At 37.6% G+C, this 16809-nt stretch overlaps 1 protein-coding gene across 1 annotated transcript in view; it reads right to left on the reverse strand.

The window, feature by feature from the left end:
• Positions 1–16809, reverse strand: part of ENPP2 (ectonucleotide pyrophosphatase/phosphodiesterase 2) — a 72229-nt gene that overhangs the window by 18674 nt on the left and 36746 nt on the right. The window contains 5 exon segments of the mRNA XM_041470860.1: positions 2377–2502; positions 3851–3962; positions 12026–12098; positions 12854–12919; positions 15097–15152. Coding sequence (XP_041326794.1) covers positions 2377–2502; positions 3851–3962; positions 12026–12098; positions 12854–12919; positions 15097–15152 — 433 coding nt within the window.

The following is a 16809-nucleotide window of genomic DNA, read 5'->3' on the forward strand; positions in this document are numbered from 1 at the left end:
ACAATATCAAAGACTTTACAAAAGTCCAGGTAAACATCATCCACAGAAGCAGGTCACTTTGCCATAGGAGACCATGTTGGTCAAGCAGGAATTGACTTTCCTAAACCCATGCTGTATGGGCCTGATCCCCTGGCTGTCCTGCACGTGCCATGTGATAGCTTGGTGACATGTAGTTGCTTAGACAGTGTTCTCACTGTTTTATAATCTGGGCCTTAGCTTATTTTGTTTTCTGCAAACACTTTCAAAAGTTTTGTCTGTTTTACTCTAAAATAAAAAATTATCCCCAAACACAATGACTTTCCTTCAAAAAATTTTGAAAGCATACCTGAATGCAACAATGCACTCTGTTAGAAGGAGTAGCACTTTTTGTTGCTAAATAAATAGATAAATATGCAGCACTTTTTGGTCACTTCTAACATTTGACTGGTTCCCTAGGCTACTGGTGAATAAGTGAAAAGCCACACTAAAATATTCTGAATTTGTTTTTGAGCTATTAAAGGGACATGCAAGATGCAGAAAGCCTAAACCCAGTAACAGTCCATACTAACTGTGTTTTTCTGGGGGGTGGGGGAAACATTTTTCAGTCATGAGAGGAAAAATAGGCTAAAAGAACATTTTGGGAAGTGAAAATCTCTTGTTCAAATACTATTGTTTTGGTTGTTTAAGGTATGATCTTGCTGAGCTTGAAATGGGCTCTACTGCATCTCAAAACACAAGCTGCAGGCCTTTGCATTGCAAGGGTATGTTTGCAGTATTGAGACAGTATTGTGGAACACTAAAGAATTTGGTAATTTGCCATTTAAGGAGGTAAACCCCAGTTCTAAAGGTTACAAACATGTTTCTTTCAAGTTCTACATTCAGACTGCTGATTTATAAGCAATTGTAAATATTCAAACTAGGAAGCTGCACACAGAGGCCAAAAGAGGAAAACATTATTGTGGGAAACCAGTGGTATGACTCAGAGGTCATACAGACAAGCTGATCTTTTTGAAATATATTGCCATTCATTCTCTAAGAAAAACTTATTTTTCTCAGCAATTTGGAAAGACAAAGATTGAAAGATCTTTAAAAAAAAACCCAAACAAAAAACTTCTCAGAACTGAAATTTGTTCTCAGTAGACTGTCTAGTGTAAGAATTCAGTCTCATGCTAGTCTACAAAATTTGACTAACATGTGCACTATTTTCAACAAATCTTTACACACTCATCATATATTCCTTGAGCATAAATACCCAAAAACTGATTTGTGTATGCATTTATTTTACTACAAACTTTTTTTACCAGGCAAAAAAAGTTTATAGTAAAAAAATGCATACACAAATCAGCATTAAGGATGTTTTATTACATTCTTAAGATTTTTGCTATTATTCTGGAAGTATTTAATCTTCAAAGATGGATCTTTCTATGAAATTTGTCCTCACCCAGAGCATATTTGAAGTGTTGTGAGGGAATACTTGGCTATCCCAGCTGTCAGATCTTCCCCTCTATCAAAAGTTGTCACCCTTGGAAGCATATGGTGCAAAAAACACAGGTACCTATGGGTTACTTATGAGTTAGACAGTTTGCATGGTAGCTTAAATTGCTGGCAAAGCCAGGTTTGCCCTTGCACTCTGAACCAGAGCAGTCAAGGTGCTGGCACAAAGCCCTCTCCTGGTACTGCTGCCCTGGAGGCAAAAGGAGGGCAGCTGGTCTGAAATTACAGAGTTAGTTTCACCAGAGGACTCCTGCCTGAGCCCTGAGACCTGCTGTCAAAAATCAGTTAATCTCAAACACTAAGTCAGGGTAAACTTCTAAAAGCATGGTTGAAAATAGCAACAAGTTTTACTGACAACACTGGCCCTGGACGCATACGCTGATCTTCCTTATATCCTTCAACATCTCCAGTCTGTTGTCATTTAGCAACCCACATGACTTCTCATCTGTGCCAAAAGTACGATAAAACTACTGAATTCAAAGTTAACAAGTCACTGGTTTCATAATAGCTCATAAAATGCACCACATGGGGTTTTTTTACACCCAAGCTGTGCAGTCCTGAGACTGCCCAAATACAGTTTTTGTTGACAGAGGAGAAAAGTGCATGAATAAACTTACAATGAAACGTAAGCTGGCATGTGAAACTGGCTTGGAGCTCCCATTCCTCCATGATATAAAAAAGTGGTGTTTAACCCAGAACATTTAAGCCCTCCCCTAAACAGTTTTACCACTATGGGGTCTGTGAAGCACGAACTGGAAAGGGAGCAAGCAGCTGTCTTCAGTGGGATTCCCTCTGAAATTCCTGCCAACACCCTGCAAAATTACACTCTTTGGACAGCATCATTTCAAGGAAGGAATAGAGTCTAGTTCTCTGGATATAAAAGGTACAATTAAATTAACTTACACTTTAGGTTATTGCTAGACCTAGGGCGAATTCGCCCTAAAGATCCAGGCAGCAAAATTATATCATCCACATTAGTCAGATAGTTGCTTAAAAATTCAGTTCTTTCACAAGTCGTGTCTTCCATCCCTGCAGAAAGAAAATGCAAAATTAACCCACCCTGAAAATAAACACATTTTCCAGAACAGCAAAAAAAGGAGATCCCAAACACCCTATGTATTATTTCTTTTGGCTTACTCATTTTGCTCTTTACAGCCACCTAATTCCAACATAATACACTGGTAGGATTCAAACTGAGTGCCTATGCAAGAGTCTAGGCAAGAGCAGTCTAGGCATCGTAGGAACAGTCACCACTGTGTGACATATAACATATGTGCACTGACTCAACTCCAAACTAAACTCATAGAAAAATCAAAGTCTGTTTCTAGCTTCATGTACTACTTTGGGGATTACTTCTTTTCAAACAAATGATTTTAAGAGGAATAGCACACAAAAGGTATTGTCTGTTGGTGGTCTGTACTAAGGCAGCCGCAGATAAACAATTTTCTCTTGCAGATATTTGTGGTGGGGAGGAATGCACTGCCAGCCACAGGAGGTTCTCAGCACAAAACTGCCACCCCTGGAAATCGTTCCTGACCCTTACCCTCCTCTACCCACATCCAGAAACAAGGCATATGCCATTTTATTTTTAAGGTAGCAGTTTATGTGAGATTGTCAGGAATAAAGACCTAAAAAGAAGAGGACCTTTGCTGGCATCGCTAAAAAAGTTATGCAAACCCAGATTTTCATTTAAACTTTCTTTTTATCTTTGCTAATATTTACTATTTCCTATATTGGAAAGTTTATTTGAATGTTTGGAGGAATAAGACCTACCAAATAATATCTGTGCTTTTAGGTGACTACATCTGACCACGAAATATCTTTTACCTCCTTCCTCCATTATTTTGATTACTTTTCCATCTAAGTGGGGCACAGTCTTATATTCCATAGATATAAGAAAGATATTCCAGTCTTTCTTCTAATAGGATAACTTGACCTACTAATTGCCATGGAAATGCCTCAATCTAAAGTCCTATTCTTCTCATGCACAGGAGAACAAGGCTATTAAATTTTTTATTCCATGAAAACTGACAAGTAGGTTATTCTAGGCAAGTTATAGCCCTCCAATACGGGCAAGAAGAGCTACATTGGATGTGGCATCAGAAACACCAAGATTTGAAAAAGCTCTGAGTAAAGAAGTAAACATCAGATCACTATGAAAGAGTTATGAAAGAGAAGTGTCCCTCCATGACAATTAACAGGTGAGCTGAGTGGCAAGTCCACACCAACTGGCTTTTTTTAGGAGAGTAAAACTACCAGAAAAAAATATCAGCACAAAAATATCTTAAATGGAACTTTGATTTAGGTTACCTATTATATTTACAGCTACATTGCTTAAGCATTTATCTTCTGATAAATATTATGGTTTAAAATTTACCATGATCACCAACAAATATAACATTGACACATCGATGTAGTTTCAACTGTTTCAGTCCATCCATTAGTTGTCCTACTGTCTTGTCAATCTCTCTCAGGGGATTCACCATCATCTGTATAAATATTCAGAAGAAAAAAAAAAGTTAATTCTGTCATTGCAATGTTTCTTCTTCTACAAATGGGGGTCCTTTAGCAAAACTTTGATGGGAAAATCATCCAGGTCAAGAGGCAAAGCCTTGGCTGAGCTGTTACTCCTACAGTTATTGCACCATTTCCTTTTGTATATCCACACCATGATTTCATTGTGAGAAAGCCTTGCTGAGATGCTGACACAAGACAGCAAAAGGTCTTTATGGCTGATCCTAGACCTCCCATGAACATGTGTACAGTTGGTAAAACAATGCGTAGATAGTAGAAAAAGACAAGTGACTTTGAGGTTCAGTTTGTTTCTTATAGATGGAAAGCAGTGCTTTTAAAAGAAAACAGTATTTCATGTGAATGGTTTAGTGAAAAAATGAGTGTGAAATGAAGCTTTAGACTTGGGATTCACATGCCAAAGCACTTAATGAAGTTCACTTCAAAGGACACCTGACTCCAGGATGACAAGATGCACGTCACTTGAGTAGCACATGGGGCTCAGAGAGAGTGTTCTTCAGCTTCAAAGCCAAGAGTTTCCAACAGCTCAAATGACAGTTCTGGCAAAATTGTCAGCAAGCCCCAGAGGATACAGATACTGTACTGTGATTTCTTCATTAGTTTATTTTTCATTAAAAAACAAAACAAAACAAACAAACAAAAATACAAACAAACAAACAAAAAAAAACCCAACCCCCCAAAAAAACTGAAAAAAGCAAGACACAGGACTATGTTTTCAGCCTTAAGAAAATGAAACACATCTTACCAGATGGCACAGAGAGAAGAAAAGTAAGATTTTAGGCAGAAGACTCATTTTGTTTTGATTTTGAGAAGAAAACATTTGTTGTCACTATATGGCAACTTCTTCCTCACTTGTCTGTTTGATTGGCTGATTCAAGTAGCCACAATAAAATATCCTTCCAATGACAAAAAGAATGATAACAAATTCTGGATGAGAAAAAACTAGATTTCACCAGAATTTTCTAAAAAAAACTCCATGTTAGTGTGACCCAGAAAGAGATGGTTCAGAAATTCTCCCTCTGCCTGAACCATTAAGAGATAGATGTTAAATGAGTCTGCTAGGTTATGAGACAGGAAATGTCTACTCCCATGTGGCACCATAAATACAGAGAGAAGGGACTTACAGGAGAAGGAATCATGGGGGGGAACAGGAGGAACAATATCTGCAACATATGGAAGTGGTTCAGACAAAGGGTGAAATTTTGAAATAATTTAATTAAGGAAATCCTAAGCAGTCATTTAAGTTAAAACTTTGAAACCTTCAAGTTCAGAAAAAAAGAAAATTGTCCATTTCAGCATTCTTTCACTTTCCAATATAAAGAGTTTCTTCTACAAATGGGAATTCCATTTTTATGAAAGTCCACTTATGTTGTCCATATAAGTCCATATTATATATATGTCAATCATATAAGGAAATACAGCTTTTACTCAGAATCCAAAACTTATTCAAGGAAGCTGGAAATACAGACAAATTTCCTTTTAATGTTTACTTTTGTCAGCAAGCTTGAGCCTTCTTTTAAAAAATAATAGTGATGATAAACAGCAATAATTCAAGAATTTCAAGTGACAGTTCTGTTTAGCTACCCTCTTCAGCAATCTGACCTCCTCTTACAGTTCCTCCCAGATGTAACTTTCAAAAATTTATTGACAAACAAATAAATCTGTTGCATAAACATTTCTTAGGCTATTATCAAGACTTTGAAAGACTGTACAGAAGCATTTTATCTTTCAAGATACATGGATTTCTAGGATGGTGCTACAATAAAGAGTTTTGTAGCATTGTGAAAGTGTTGGGTGTGGTACCTGAAACAAAAAACCAGCTGGATTCTCTCACAAGTTTTCCCATAGAGGAAGTCTGATTAGAAGGGAGAAAGAAAGAATCTTACTTTTAATTTTTAATAATAATTGGTAGAATCCATCCTGTACCATGTTTCATTGCTGTCAAACAGCATCAAAAGATTAACTTGCAGATATGATGGCAACTATGACATAATAGTAACAGTAATAGTAATAGTAGGGGTTTTTTTCTGAAATAATGGTGTCAAATTTTCACAGCTGACTTATAAGAAAAAGTTCTTTAGGGGTAAGTTTGGATGACCTTTTCATTCAGAGAAAGAAAGGTAAAAAAAAGAGCAGCATATGTTCACATCACTAGGAATATTATTTCTACTCTATTTCATGTCGGAAGGGTATCGCTTGGAATAGCAAATTAGTGAGTAATAGTAATATCATCCATAGTAGTTATTATTTCTCCTCTCAAATAAATCTTAAAATGTTAAAAGTTCTCTAGAAAATCCCTGGGGTTCTATACATTATTTTTGTTGCATGTCCCTGTCTGCCATGTTTTCACGCTGAAATTGCGTGTCGCAAAATAACTCTTTAAAGCTGAATTGTGCAACAAGTCAAAAAACATTCCCACAAAAAATTTCTTGAGAAGAATGTTTACATCCTCTTGTATGACACTGTGGAGTGTAAAGGCTTTTGTTTCTAGCTTAAAGGAGAAATACACAGACTGTTAATGCCAGGAGGACAAAGACAGTACACTGAGGAATACTCCTCTCATCCACTTGCACTTTTTCCTAATAAAGCAATTTCTATTTGATGGTTTTCTTGTGAAAACAGATTTACACACCACCTCTTGCAAATACACCGTTCAGAAATCCTGCTAGAAAAATTCCTTATCCTCCAAAGTCACAAAATGACTTTTAAATATGTATTTTAAAAACAAGTGTTATTTTCCTTTTAGATTAGTCACATTTTCAGGATATTTCCACAACCATGATGACTAGACACAAAACCTCAAATAATCACCATGTTCCCATTAGCTGGGAGTTACAGAGGCTGCAACATATTGCAGAACTTGTAATAGTTCAGAAGGTTTACTAGCAGTGGTAGAGTCTTCCCACAGATTTTTCTGACATTACCTCCAGCTGATGGCTGGATTTTAAAAAACAGAGATTATAAAGATAACTTTCCCTAATGCAAACAGTCTGAAACAAGAAAAACTCAGCCCCCAGAAGGCTTGGTCTGGTTTGGCTGCTCTCCTTTGGGTCCTTCACCAAAATTTATAAAAGTTTTGGCTGCAAAATCCCAACCTGAAGCATGGAGTGAACTCCCAAATTGAAAAAAATAAAGACAGCGTAGTGCCTAAAAAGTGGCACTTCCATCATAAATTTTTGGAACTTACTTTCTTCCGACGAGTTTCCGTAGAATATTGATCCACTCTATGTACTTTTCTTCTTTTCTTTGGAGCTGCAACTGGTCTTTCCTGTCTCCTCTTAGGAGGAAGCTTTCTCTTAGGTCTCTTAGGCGGAGTAAGAGGGGAGCCATAACTACTCTCCTGTACTGGCAGGGAGAGATGTCTGGACTCAGAAAAAAAGCCTGTCTCAACTCACATCAGATAGTAAAGCTACCTATGCCAGATAATCCTGAAGCATAAATGCTATGGCCTTATAAAATATTTAGGCTTTTGGACAATTTAGGATCTACCCCTTTTTAAGGAGGAATTCACCAAATTGTACTGAAAGCAGAACAGCAGTTACAAGAGCAGACAGCATAAAAGCAAATTAAACTGGTGCTTCTAAAGATAGGTGGGGCTTCTGTGTTTGAAGAGACACAGTTATATAGGGGGTATTAGTTATCAAATATTAATCCATTAATATTACTGAGATTTAAGTTAATTTCAATTACAGCAAAATTCACTCATACAACTTAATGAGTGTTCAGGGTAGAGTACTGGTGGAAATGCAACATCTCACTTGAACAACAGTTCAGGTGTGAGTATTAAAGGCTGTCCAGTCTCAATGACTTCTGCAAGGTTTCCCACATCAATGTTTTGGCTGAATTAGTGAAATAAAGTACCCTTATCCATAGCACTAGCAGGTACCACTATTGTGTGTCACACCCTGCACCTCGCTGAAATCACCAGAACCCCATTTGCCACTATTTGGGGTCTGCAGATCAGTTATGTGAGACTCAGTTAACACAGAGCTTCAAATTAGCTGGGTGGGGGACATTAGTGGCCGTGCATGAGAAATCTGTGCTGCTACCTGCCTTATTATCACCTTTACGGGCATTTTGAGAATTCAACTTCCTAGCAGCTTCAGAGTGGCATCTCATTGGGTAATGGTATTGTTCCCAAATGCACAATGACCTAGGATAGACTTATGGAAGGAAAAATAAAAAATGTAGAAGGAAAAAACCCTAAGATCTAGCTAAAATAAACTACTCTCCCATTAATCAACTTGCTTGTAATTTTAAACTGTCCCACTCCTGCTGACTGTCACACAACTCACAAGCTCTTGGCACTGTTCGAGATGGCATGAGAAGAGCTGACAGGTGACACCTACCAGGAGATAAACCACAATCTGCAATGGAGCACGCTGAGTGGGCTGGGGGAGAGTTGGAGATTTATGATGGTAATTAAGTTCTATGTACTTAGGCAGCTTCTCCCAGTTGTTGAGTTACAGAGCTCCATAAACAGGGAAGGGGAAGAAGGGGATGTTACCATCTGCCATGCTGTTTCATTGCTTCCAACGCAAGCAGCTGGAAAGGAGATTCTAGTCCAGTCTCATTCGTCTTTCTCCAGAAAGGCATTTTAATAAAGCAGCACCAGAGTTTTCTGTTTCTAAAACGTTTCAAGCTTTGTGCAGTCCTGATGAGAGGGGCGGCAGGGAAAGGAAGGACTCTCATTTCACTGTCTGTGAATCGCTCAGACAGAGCTCCACAATGCCAGAAACAGGCGAGCGCGGGAGACTGCGGTCTGAACACTGAAGTGACTGTCTCAAGACAGCGTGTTAGAGGAGCAGCAGAAATGGCTTAGCACTGCCAGATTTTGATGTATTTCAGAGCTCTTATGGTAGTATATTTCTAGAATATTTTATGTAAAAAAAAAAAATAAAGTTAGGTAGGAAAAAAATTAAAAAAGCCAAGTTCTTATTAACCAGCCAATTCTTAGTCTTGCTTGAGAAGAGTCAGAACAGAGTTATGGAGGAGGGAACTGAATCCCTCCCCGCTTACAGAAGGAAACTGTAACATCACAAGGGTAACCAGCCAGCCAAAGCTTTGCTTCTTGACCTGGATGGACCAACCTACCAGAGTTCAACTGCAGAAGCACAGAGGGAAAGAAAAAAAAAAAGGCAGAAGTAAATCAAAAGCGAGCATATTATTTTATAACTCCCACAACTGCTCCTGGAAACATAATAGAACCCACTGAAATACCTCCTAAAATGTTTAAAAAAAAACAAAACCCAAACCATAAAACACCCCCACCTCAAAGCAAAAAAACCCAAACAAAACAAAAAAACCCCACCAAACACCAAAACCTAGACAACCAACCCATTTACACTGAAATTCATGTTAGTGGATATGCAAAGTTACTTGTGGAGACTAGCTACAATATAAAAAACACTGGCAATTCACCAATAAATTTTAAGTGTATCTAAGTCCCTTTGCTTCTTGCTTTAAGACAATCTGCACATAGGCTGCTGTGCATGTCCTGAGAAGATCTAAGAGCCATCTAGATGCCATTAAACCTCTAAGATTATACATTTAAAATAAATTTAGAACATTATTTGGTATAATAAGCTTAAATAAAAATTCCCTTCATTCTAATAAAGATTTGAAGGTTTTCAAGGTAAATAACTATTCCTCAAACTACTAACTGCAGTAAGAAAAATCAGCATGAAATATTCATTCTTCAAAAGAAGAAATAAGAAGCCCATTGCAAATATAAGACAGAAGTTACAAGTTTGTTTTCAAAATTTATTGTTTGGTTGATCTGCCTTTGCATGAAGAAAAATGGTCAGTAATACTCCAAATGTCTAACTGCTGCCAGCAGTATATAAGAAAAAAAAATATTTCACAGGGAAGTCATGCTCTTGGTATCAAGGAATTAGCTAGAGGGGATCCTTTTGAGGACTTTCTTCCAGATGATGTAAATTTCATAGCTTCTAAATACTGAAACCAGTGTTATGAGAAACAATATAAAATACTTCCTCTAGCTCTTCTATCCCGAAACCAGGCCCCTAGCAAACCTCAGCATCTGTGTACTTACACAGCTGTACTCATTTACTTAAGTTTCCATTCACAAAGTTTGGTTCACTGTTTGAACTGCAAACCCATACATGCTCTTCTGCTAACTCATCTGTTCTCAATTTGCTGAAAATCAATTTCATGGTCATCTTGTGTTTAATACAAATGACATGAAACTATCTATTTGCAAAACTCTCATAAGCTATTAATTCACACTTACTAAGAGCCAAAGGTTTGCTTTGCAATTAGAGATCAACCTTAAGATAATGACCCACAAGAATCCCCCTACAGGAAGAGCCTTTGGCAGCTTTTTGCTTTTATATTTCCTCTTATGAACACTTTGCTACACTTCACTTTTTACACTCTTGTAATTAACCTGAAACTAGATTGCCACATTGGATGCTAAGCAGATTTGTTAAACACCACAATTGAAAGAACATTTTCACTGCCATCATCTTAATATTCCCCATTGAAGTCCATGGAAAAAGCTCCATAATTCTGTTCAGGTATCCAGATAAATAAAATTAAAGTTTTCAATCATAAGGCACATATAGTAATTGTAACATTTCACTAAGAGGAACTACAAAGCACTATTAAGAACAACATCATCAAATCAGAGACCTCTCATTACCAGTACCTTGCCTGACTGAATTAGACAACTCCCGAGCCAAATGACAACATGGACATGTATCCACATCTGTCAATTTAGCAAGTGTTGGCAGATCTTAACCCCTGCTCATCCAGAAAATGGACTGCTTCTCTCCATCCAACATGGTGCTTCAGTGCTGATTTGGAATAATTCCTCACACCCACTGCTCTAGGACCACAGCTTAAACTGCTCCAACAGGGCTGCTACTCACAGCAACTTCATAACCTCTGCAAACTGTTTACGCAGCCCAAATAACTCAACTATACTACAAAATACTAATGCTGCTTCTCTCTACTGTCAAGAACAGCCACCAGCTGTACACCAAACAAATAAGAAACTACTGCTGGGTACGTGGCTGCTCTAGGAGATTGGCATTGCCTTCCAGGGGGTAGGCATCTGATACACTCCTCACTTTTTGAACACTGCACACATTTGTTTACCCTTTGAAAATCTTACATATAAACTCCTCCAGTCTTGTGATGGGAATCTGCAGGCATGCATTTGCACTGAAACTAGGGGACCTGTGCAAGATGTCAGACATCATTGGAAATGCCAGATCCCAGCCACTCAAAGCAGGATATTTGGGCAGCACATTTACTTTCTTCACATATCCCAGACAAGTGCATTACCTCTAAGTTCTTGTCACCTGGATAGTGTTGTCAGGGGAAACATTACCCATCAGTTCCAGCCAGCTACACAAAGTCAAACAAGGGGTTAAACTACTGTTTATAAGCATGTTGCATATAATTTTTCATTAAAATGCCTTATAGTGCTTTAAAAGTTTTTCCAAGCTCAACAGTATGGTCCTGAGGGAACATTATTGGAAAATCTTTCTGAACCCCTGTGGGGCCTATATGAAACTGGAACTAGCAGCTTTTTACATTTCCTGACAAACTGGAATTATTACTTTGGCTACTGCTGGCTCTCAGCTTTAAATAAAGCTTTTTTCTTCTCTACATTTTATCTCAATATTTTCTGTATTATACTTCAATTACTTTTCAGAAGCATAAACTGTTAGAGGAAAGTTAAATTATGTTGTTGCACACAAATATACTCCTGTCTTCACCAAATAACTATTTCCATTTGCATTATCGTATCACACCAAGAAATATCCTCCTGAAAGGCACAGGAAGTTTCTTCTCCCAGAAGTGAATTTTACATGATAAATCCTTTAGAAGACAACTTTGTTTTCTCTAGCAGAGGGGAAGCATACTGCAGAAACAGGTGAAAACAAAGTTCCTAAAAATGGTACTCCTGAGCAGCATCAATATTTTGGAGAAAAAAACCAAGTATTAGAGACACCTGCTTTTTCTGTAGAAAAAAAAAATCTGTGCTAACCTCTGAGTTGAAAGGACCATATCTGTGGCCAGCAGCATCTGGTTGCTCAGAGTAGAAGGCATAAACATATGGCCTAAAAGAAAGAAAGGTCTTGTTCAGGTTAGCTTTCCTTTGACAACACCACAAAAACACAGGCTAGCCAGGTCAAGTCAAATCCAGTCAGCTTTCCAATGAGACTTAGCTCTATGGAAAAAGAACTATCTCAGTCATAGAATCCTGCAATTATTTAGCAGTTCTCTGTTTCCATGGCATGATTAGTTGTTTATTAAACCCAAGAACACATGCAAGAAGGCACATGGGGTACCATCTGAGGACACATGCTCATTCTAAATCTTGTAGGAGAAATCCCAACAGGAGCTTGCCTGAGCCTTGCAGCAGCATGTGGGGACTTGTGTAGTAAAACCCACTCATAATTAAAATCTGAACATTTTCCTAGAGCTTGGTGTCCAGCTCTACAACTGCCATTGCCTGTAAGATTTTTAAACCATATTAGGCTCAGTAGGATAAGAACAATGCAAGTTAATCCACATAATTACATGCTTCTTGATAGGAAATAAATTCATATAATACATTTATTTGGAAGAATCTGATGCTGATGGTTAAAAGCTGATATGAAAAAACCCCCAAAAACCCAAACCAACAAACCAAAAAAAGCCCAACTCCCAAAGAACTCACACTAAACACAAAAGCCAAACAAATCCTTAATTCAGTGATGGCTTGTAGCAGACAAAAATAAATTTAAGAAATTAATTTTTGCTTTCTCTTCCAGCTACTTATAAAGAGAAGACAAACTAGCAGTTATCCATCAGCAGATAGCAAGTGAATTACCTTTCATTGTCTGGAAGGGTTAACCACTGAAGTATTGTTAATATTCTGCGTTCATGGGGGATGACACTGGACCACAAAATACAAAGATATACCATGTTATCATAGAATGTAAAAAGCATCAACAAAATGCTTGCTATGACCTGAATTTTATATTAATCTAATGTATCATAATAGCATAATTTGCTTTTAGCATGCTGTATCTTCTTTGTTGCTTAATACTGATTCTTAATTCGCAAACAGAATCACATCAGACCTCCTGAATGTCTGCATACTCCACAAGAAAGATGATTAAAAGTTCACAAATGTAGTCAGAACTCAAAGCAATAAATCTACCTCTTCTAAGGAGGAGTGAATAAAAGATCCATTCTGGTGGCTTTAACCCAGACGAACCTTTTTGTATGCTGCCATTGGATAATGGCATGGGTAAAATCCACTGTATTGCTCACATCAGTACAAGTTTAAAAAACCGCCCTGCTCTGGTAATAGTCCTTTTCCCTGTTTCCAGATGCTGGAAAAATTTCATTGCCTTAACATAGCCACTGAGGGCTAGGCTGGTGTGAATCAGAACAGAGCCTTCTGAAACACCAGGCCAGCAGCACAGGGACTTGAACCCTGACAGCTTCTCACCCTGCAGACCAGACCCATCTGACTTTACTGCTTGTACAGCGCTTGCCATTCTTACTTGGCTGCTGAGGCCAAGTTCATGCTATGAGAATGACTAACCCTAGAAACTGTTAAAGTTCCAAATATCTCATCTTAGGAAAGCTCTGCAGGCCAGTGACCACACAGTCATTTTAATACAATGGCACAGTCAGTCCAGAATCCACTAGCTCAATAGCAGAATCCCAAGGCAGGAATCAGACACCACCATCAGTCACCATAATGAACTGAATTCAGCACTCTTTGGAGAGCTCTGGCACAGAAATAGAAGTGGCAGCAGCCATTTGCAATTACTTTTGTTTTTAATGCCTTGTAGACAAACAGTAGTACTCAGTCTCCAGCTACACAGAGAACTTTGTAAAAAACCATAAAAATGAGAATTTATACTAAAATTTTCAAATAAGATAATATTTTAAACTGGAATAATAATTTTGGATACTGTCCAACTTTTATGTTTTTATCGCAATAAAACTTACTTATGCTATATGAAAAAAAGAAAATCCACTAGTTCAATTAACTCATTTCTGACTAAAATATTTTGCAAATCCTGTTTTCCTGATAAAGTCTGCCTGAAAATTCTCCCAAAAATATCCTGTGTACCAAATGAAATAATACAGTTGTAAGACATATACATTTAATTCATAGCTAAACTGGCTGCCCCATTCCCTTACTAGTGCCATTCATACAACCTGTCCTTAGCTACCTTTTTTACATTTTGTATCCCCAAGCATGCATTGGCCAGGGTGTTTATGTAGACTATGTAGCTGTAGTTTAGTTTGTAGAGCAGCAGAGTGGAGCTCTGTCAGATTTCATCTTGCAATCCTAAACCTATCATCAGCTCGTGGTGTGTTTTATTATTCCCTCTATGTGCTTTATGTTTAGAACAGTAAACCATATTATTTCTAAAGGAAAAATAGTCAAATCCCCTTATTACTTCAGTCTTGTAGCTTAAACATTTTCTTTGCTCCTGCAATCTTGCCAGAAGCTGTAATAGAAAGACTGATCTACACGAATTCCTCAAAAATTATCAAAATTCATTCATTTTTGGTTGTAAAGATACATTTTAGTGGGAACAAGGGAAAATAAGTTGGAATCATTAAACAAGAGAACAAACAGCGGATATCCTCAAGGCTGTCTCTTAGGAAAGAGAAATTGGGTATCTTGCTCAAAGGACAGACTGTATGGTAAAATGAATGAATCAGACCGTTAAGTAAATTAGACTGGTGATGTTAATTAACATAAGAGGACAATAAGAGTCTTCCACACTCAGAGGACTAAGAAACATTGCTAGCAATACTAAGGAAGCAAAAAACCACACTTTGAAATGACAGTAATTTTTCACATTGGCATGCATCTTATCTTCAGGTAACTGAAGATAAAAAAGTCAGTGCATGAATCTAAAGCAGGAAACTGTAGCATGAGCTTTAGTTATCAGAAACATTGCACAGATGAAACAATAGAGGGTTACAGGTAGTTTCCAACCTACTGAATGATTCGAGAAAGGAAAACAACTTAATAAACACTTATATTGAATTAATTCTGAATTATTAATTAAAAGTCTCCAGAAAACAGAAGGTACTTACATAGACCAGAAGAACGTGCCAGCTTTCACCCCTTGCTTAGCTGCAGTAATCCAAATCTAATGAGGAAAATATAAGAGGATTAGAATGTGTTCAGATCTCTAATGACTCTCTGATATCAAAAGAAAATGTTTTCAGGACACATTCTTCTACCCTGAGCCTAGAAGTGAAAATTGCAGTTTTCAGCCTCAGCCCTAATTTGAAAATGAGGAGTGACAAACCTATGTAAACTCTGTAGCAGTGGGTCAGCTGCTGTGCTGTAGACTTTCACCCCTAAATCTCTACGTTGCTTTAATTAAAAGCACTAAGTTTCATGGCCAGGAATTCTTCCAGTATTTAATTTCATTTTCAAAACCCAGCCACTACTCACCTGACCCTTTTAGAGTTCAGGTTTTGGAGGCTACTCAGTTAGAAAGGAACATACCTCAACACTAATCAGTGTCTGCATGAATGTCCCTCTTCTTGGAATCAGTAGCTATCAGCAGAAGATGTGTTAGAAGAGAGCACACAAAAAGGCCACAGAGTGACACAGAGGTGTTAAGACTGCAGGGAGGGACACCTTCCTAAACAGATGTTTAAGAACTTCTTGAGCTCACCCGATGGGGTGATTGATGGGAATGACCGAAAAATCTCCACGAAATTTTCAAACCCTTTTCTCAATCCTTCAAGTCCCTTGTATTTTTCTAGCTATAAATCAGTTTGCAGCAGAAAGTTCTGCAATGTAGTCACACACTCCGCGAGTGTATTTTTAATACTGCCTGGTTTAAAACCTGCTGGTTTTCAGTGGGGTTAGGGTACCATTGTCATACTTCAAAACAGGCTATCAATCCTTTCTCCTCCCAATTCTATACAACATTCATGATATTCTCCTCTATTCATTCCTTTTCAAGCACAGGTTTGATCTTTCTCTAATGAAAGCTACACCATACTCCTGGTTATCCTTGCCATCCTCTTTCTCTCTTCTATCCTATGACTACACAAGGCAGGGAAATGAGAATATTAGAAAATCAGAAAGGTTCACAATCAAGGAAAGTAAACAATGTTTGCAGCTCTACAGAACTAAATTTCTCTTGCAAGGAACTCTTCAAAAGTGGCACTGTGTATAGAGCTAGATTATTTCCTCCCATTATTCATGCATACTGCAATGTATACACTTAATGAAATATTAGGACAAAATGTAGCTCACTTACGTAATAATTGCAGGTTTTTGTTTACTTTAAATCAACTCTTTAAAAATACAAAGTCCCAGTACCTTGCTCAAACAGGCACTTATAAACTGCCAGCTGGATATGCATCATTCAAATGTCTTGCCTGAATTATTCACACATCAGTCTTAACTGAAATTGATTTGGCACAGTAATGAAAGATCGTTTACACAATGAAGTTATAGTTAACAGCAATTAGATTTGAATATTGTAATGTTATTTATGGGAAAATTGGTCATATTTGTATTTCCATTGCCCTGGACACAACCTTTACCTCTCGTCTTCTATTCCATCAAATTTGACTGGACTCGGTCCAATTAAATTAAAATTACAGCTATAAAAGGTAATTTGTTCTCATTTTACTCTAACTTTGTAATAATGCTAGAAACCTCTTTTCCAGTGAAAGCTACATCCAGAATAATGCTATAGAAAGGAAGTTTTACTAAATATGTGCAGCAAGATCAGGAGCAGAATGGCCATGGGTTTGGAGCCCACTCTTTGTTTTCAGGTG

The sequence above is a fragment of the Pyrgilauda ruficollis genome, unplaced genomic scaffold (genome assembly GCF_017590135.1).
Source record: "Pyrgilauda ruficollis isolate IOZ18807 unplaced genomic scaffold, ASM1759013v1 scaffold25, whole genome shotgun sequence".
Taxonomy (NCBI): domain Eukaryota; kingdom Metazoa; phylum Chordata; class Aves; order Passeriformes; family Passeridae; genus Pyrgilauda; species Pyrgilauda ruficollis.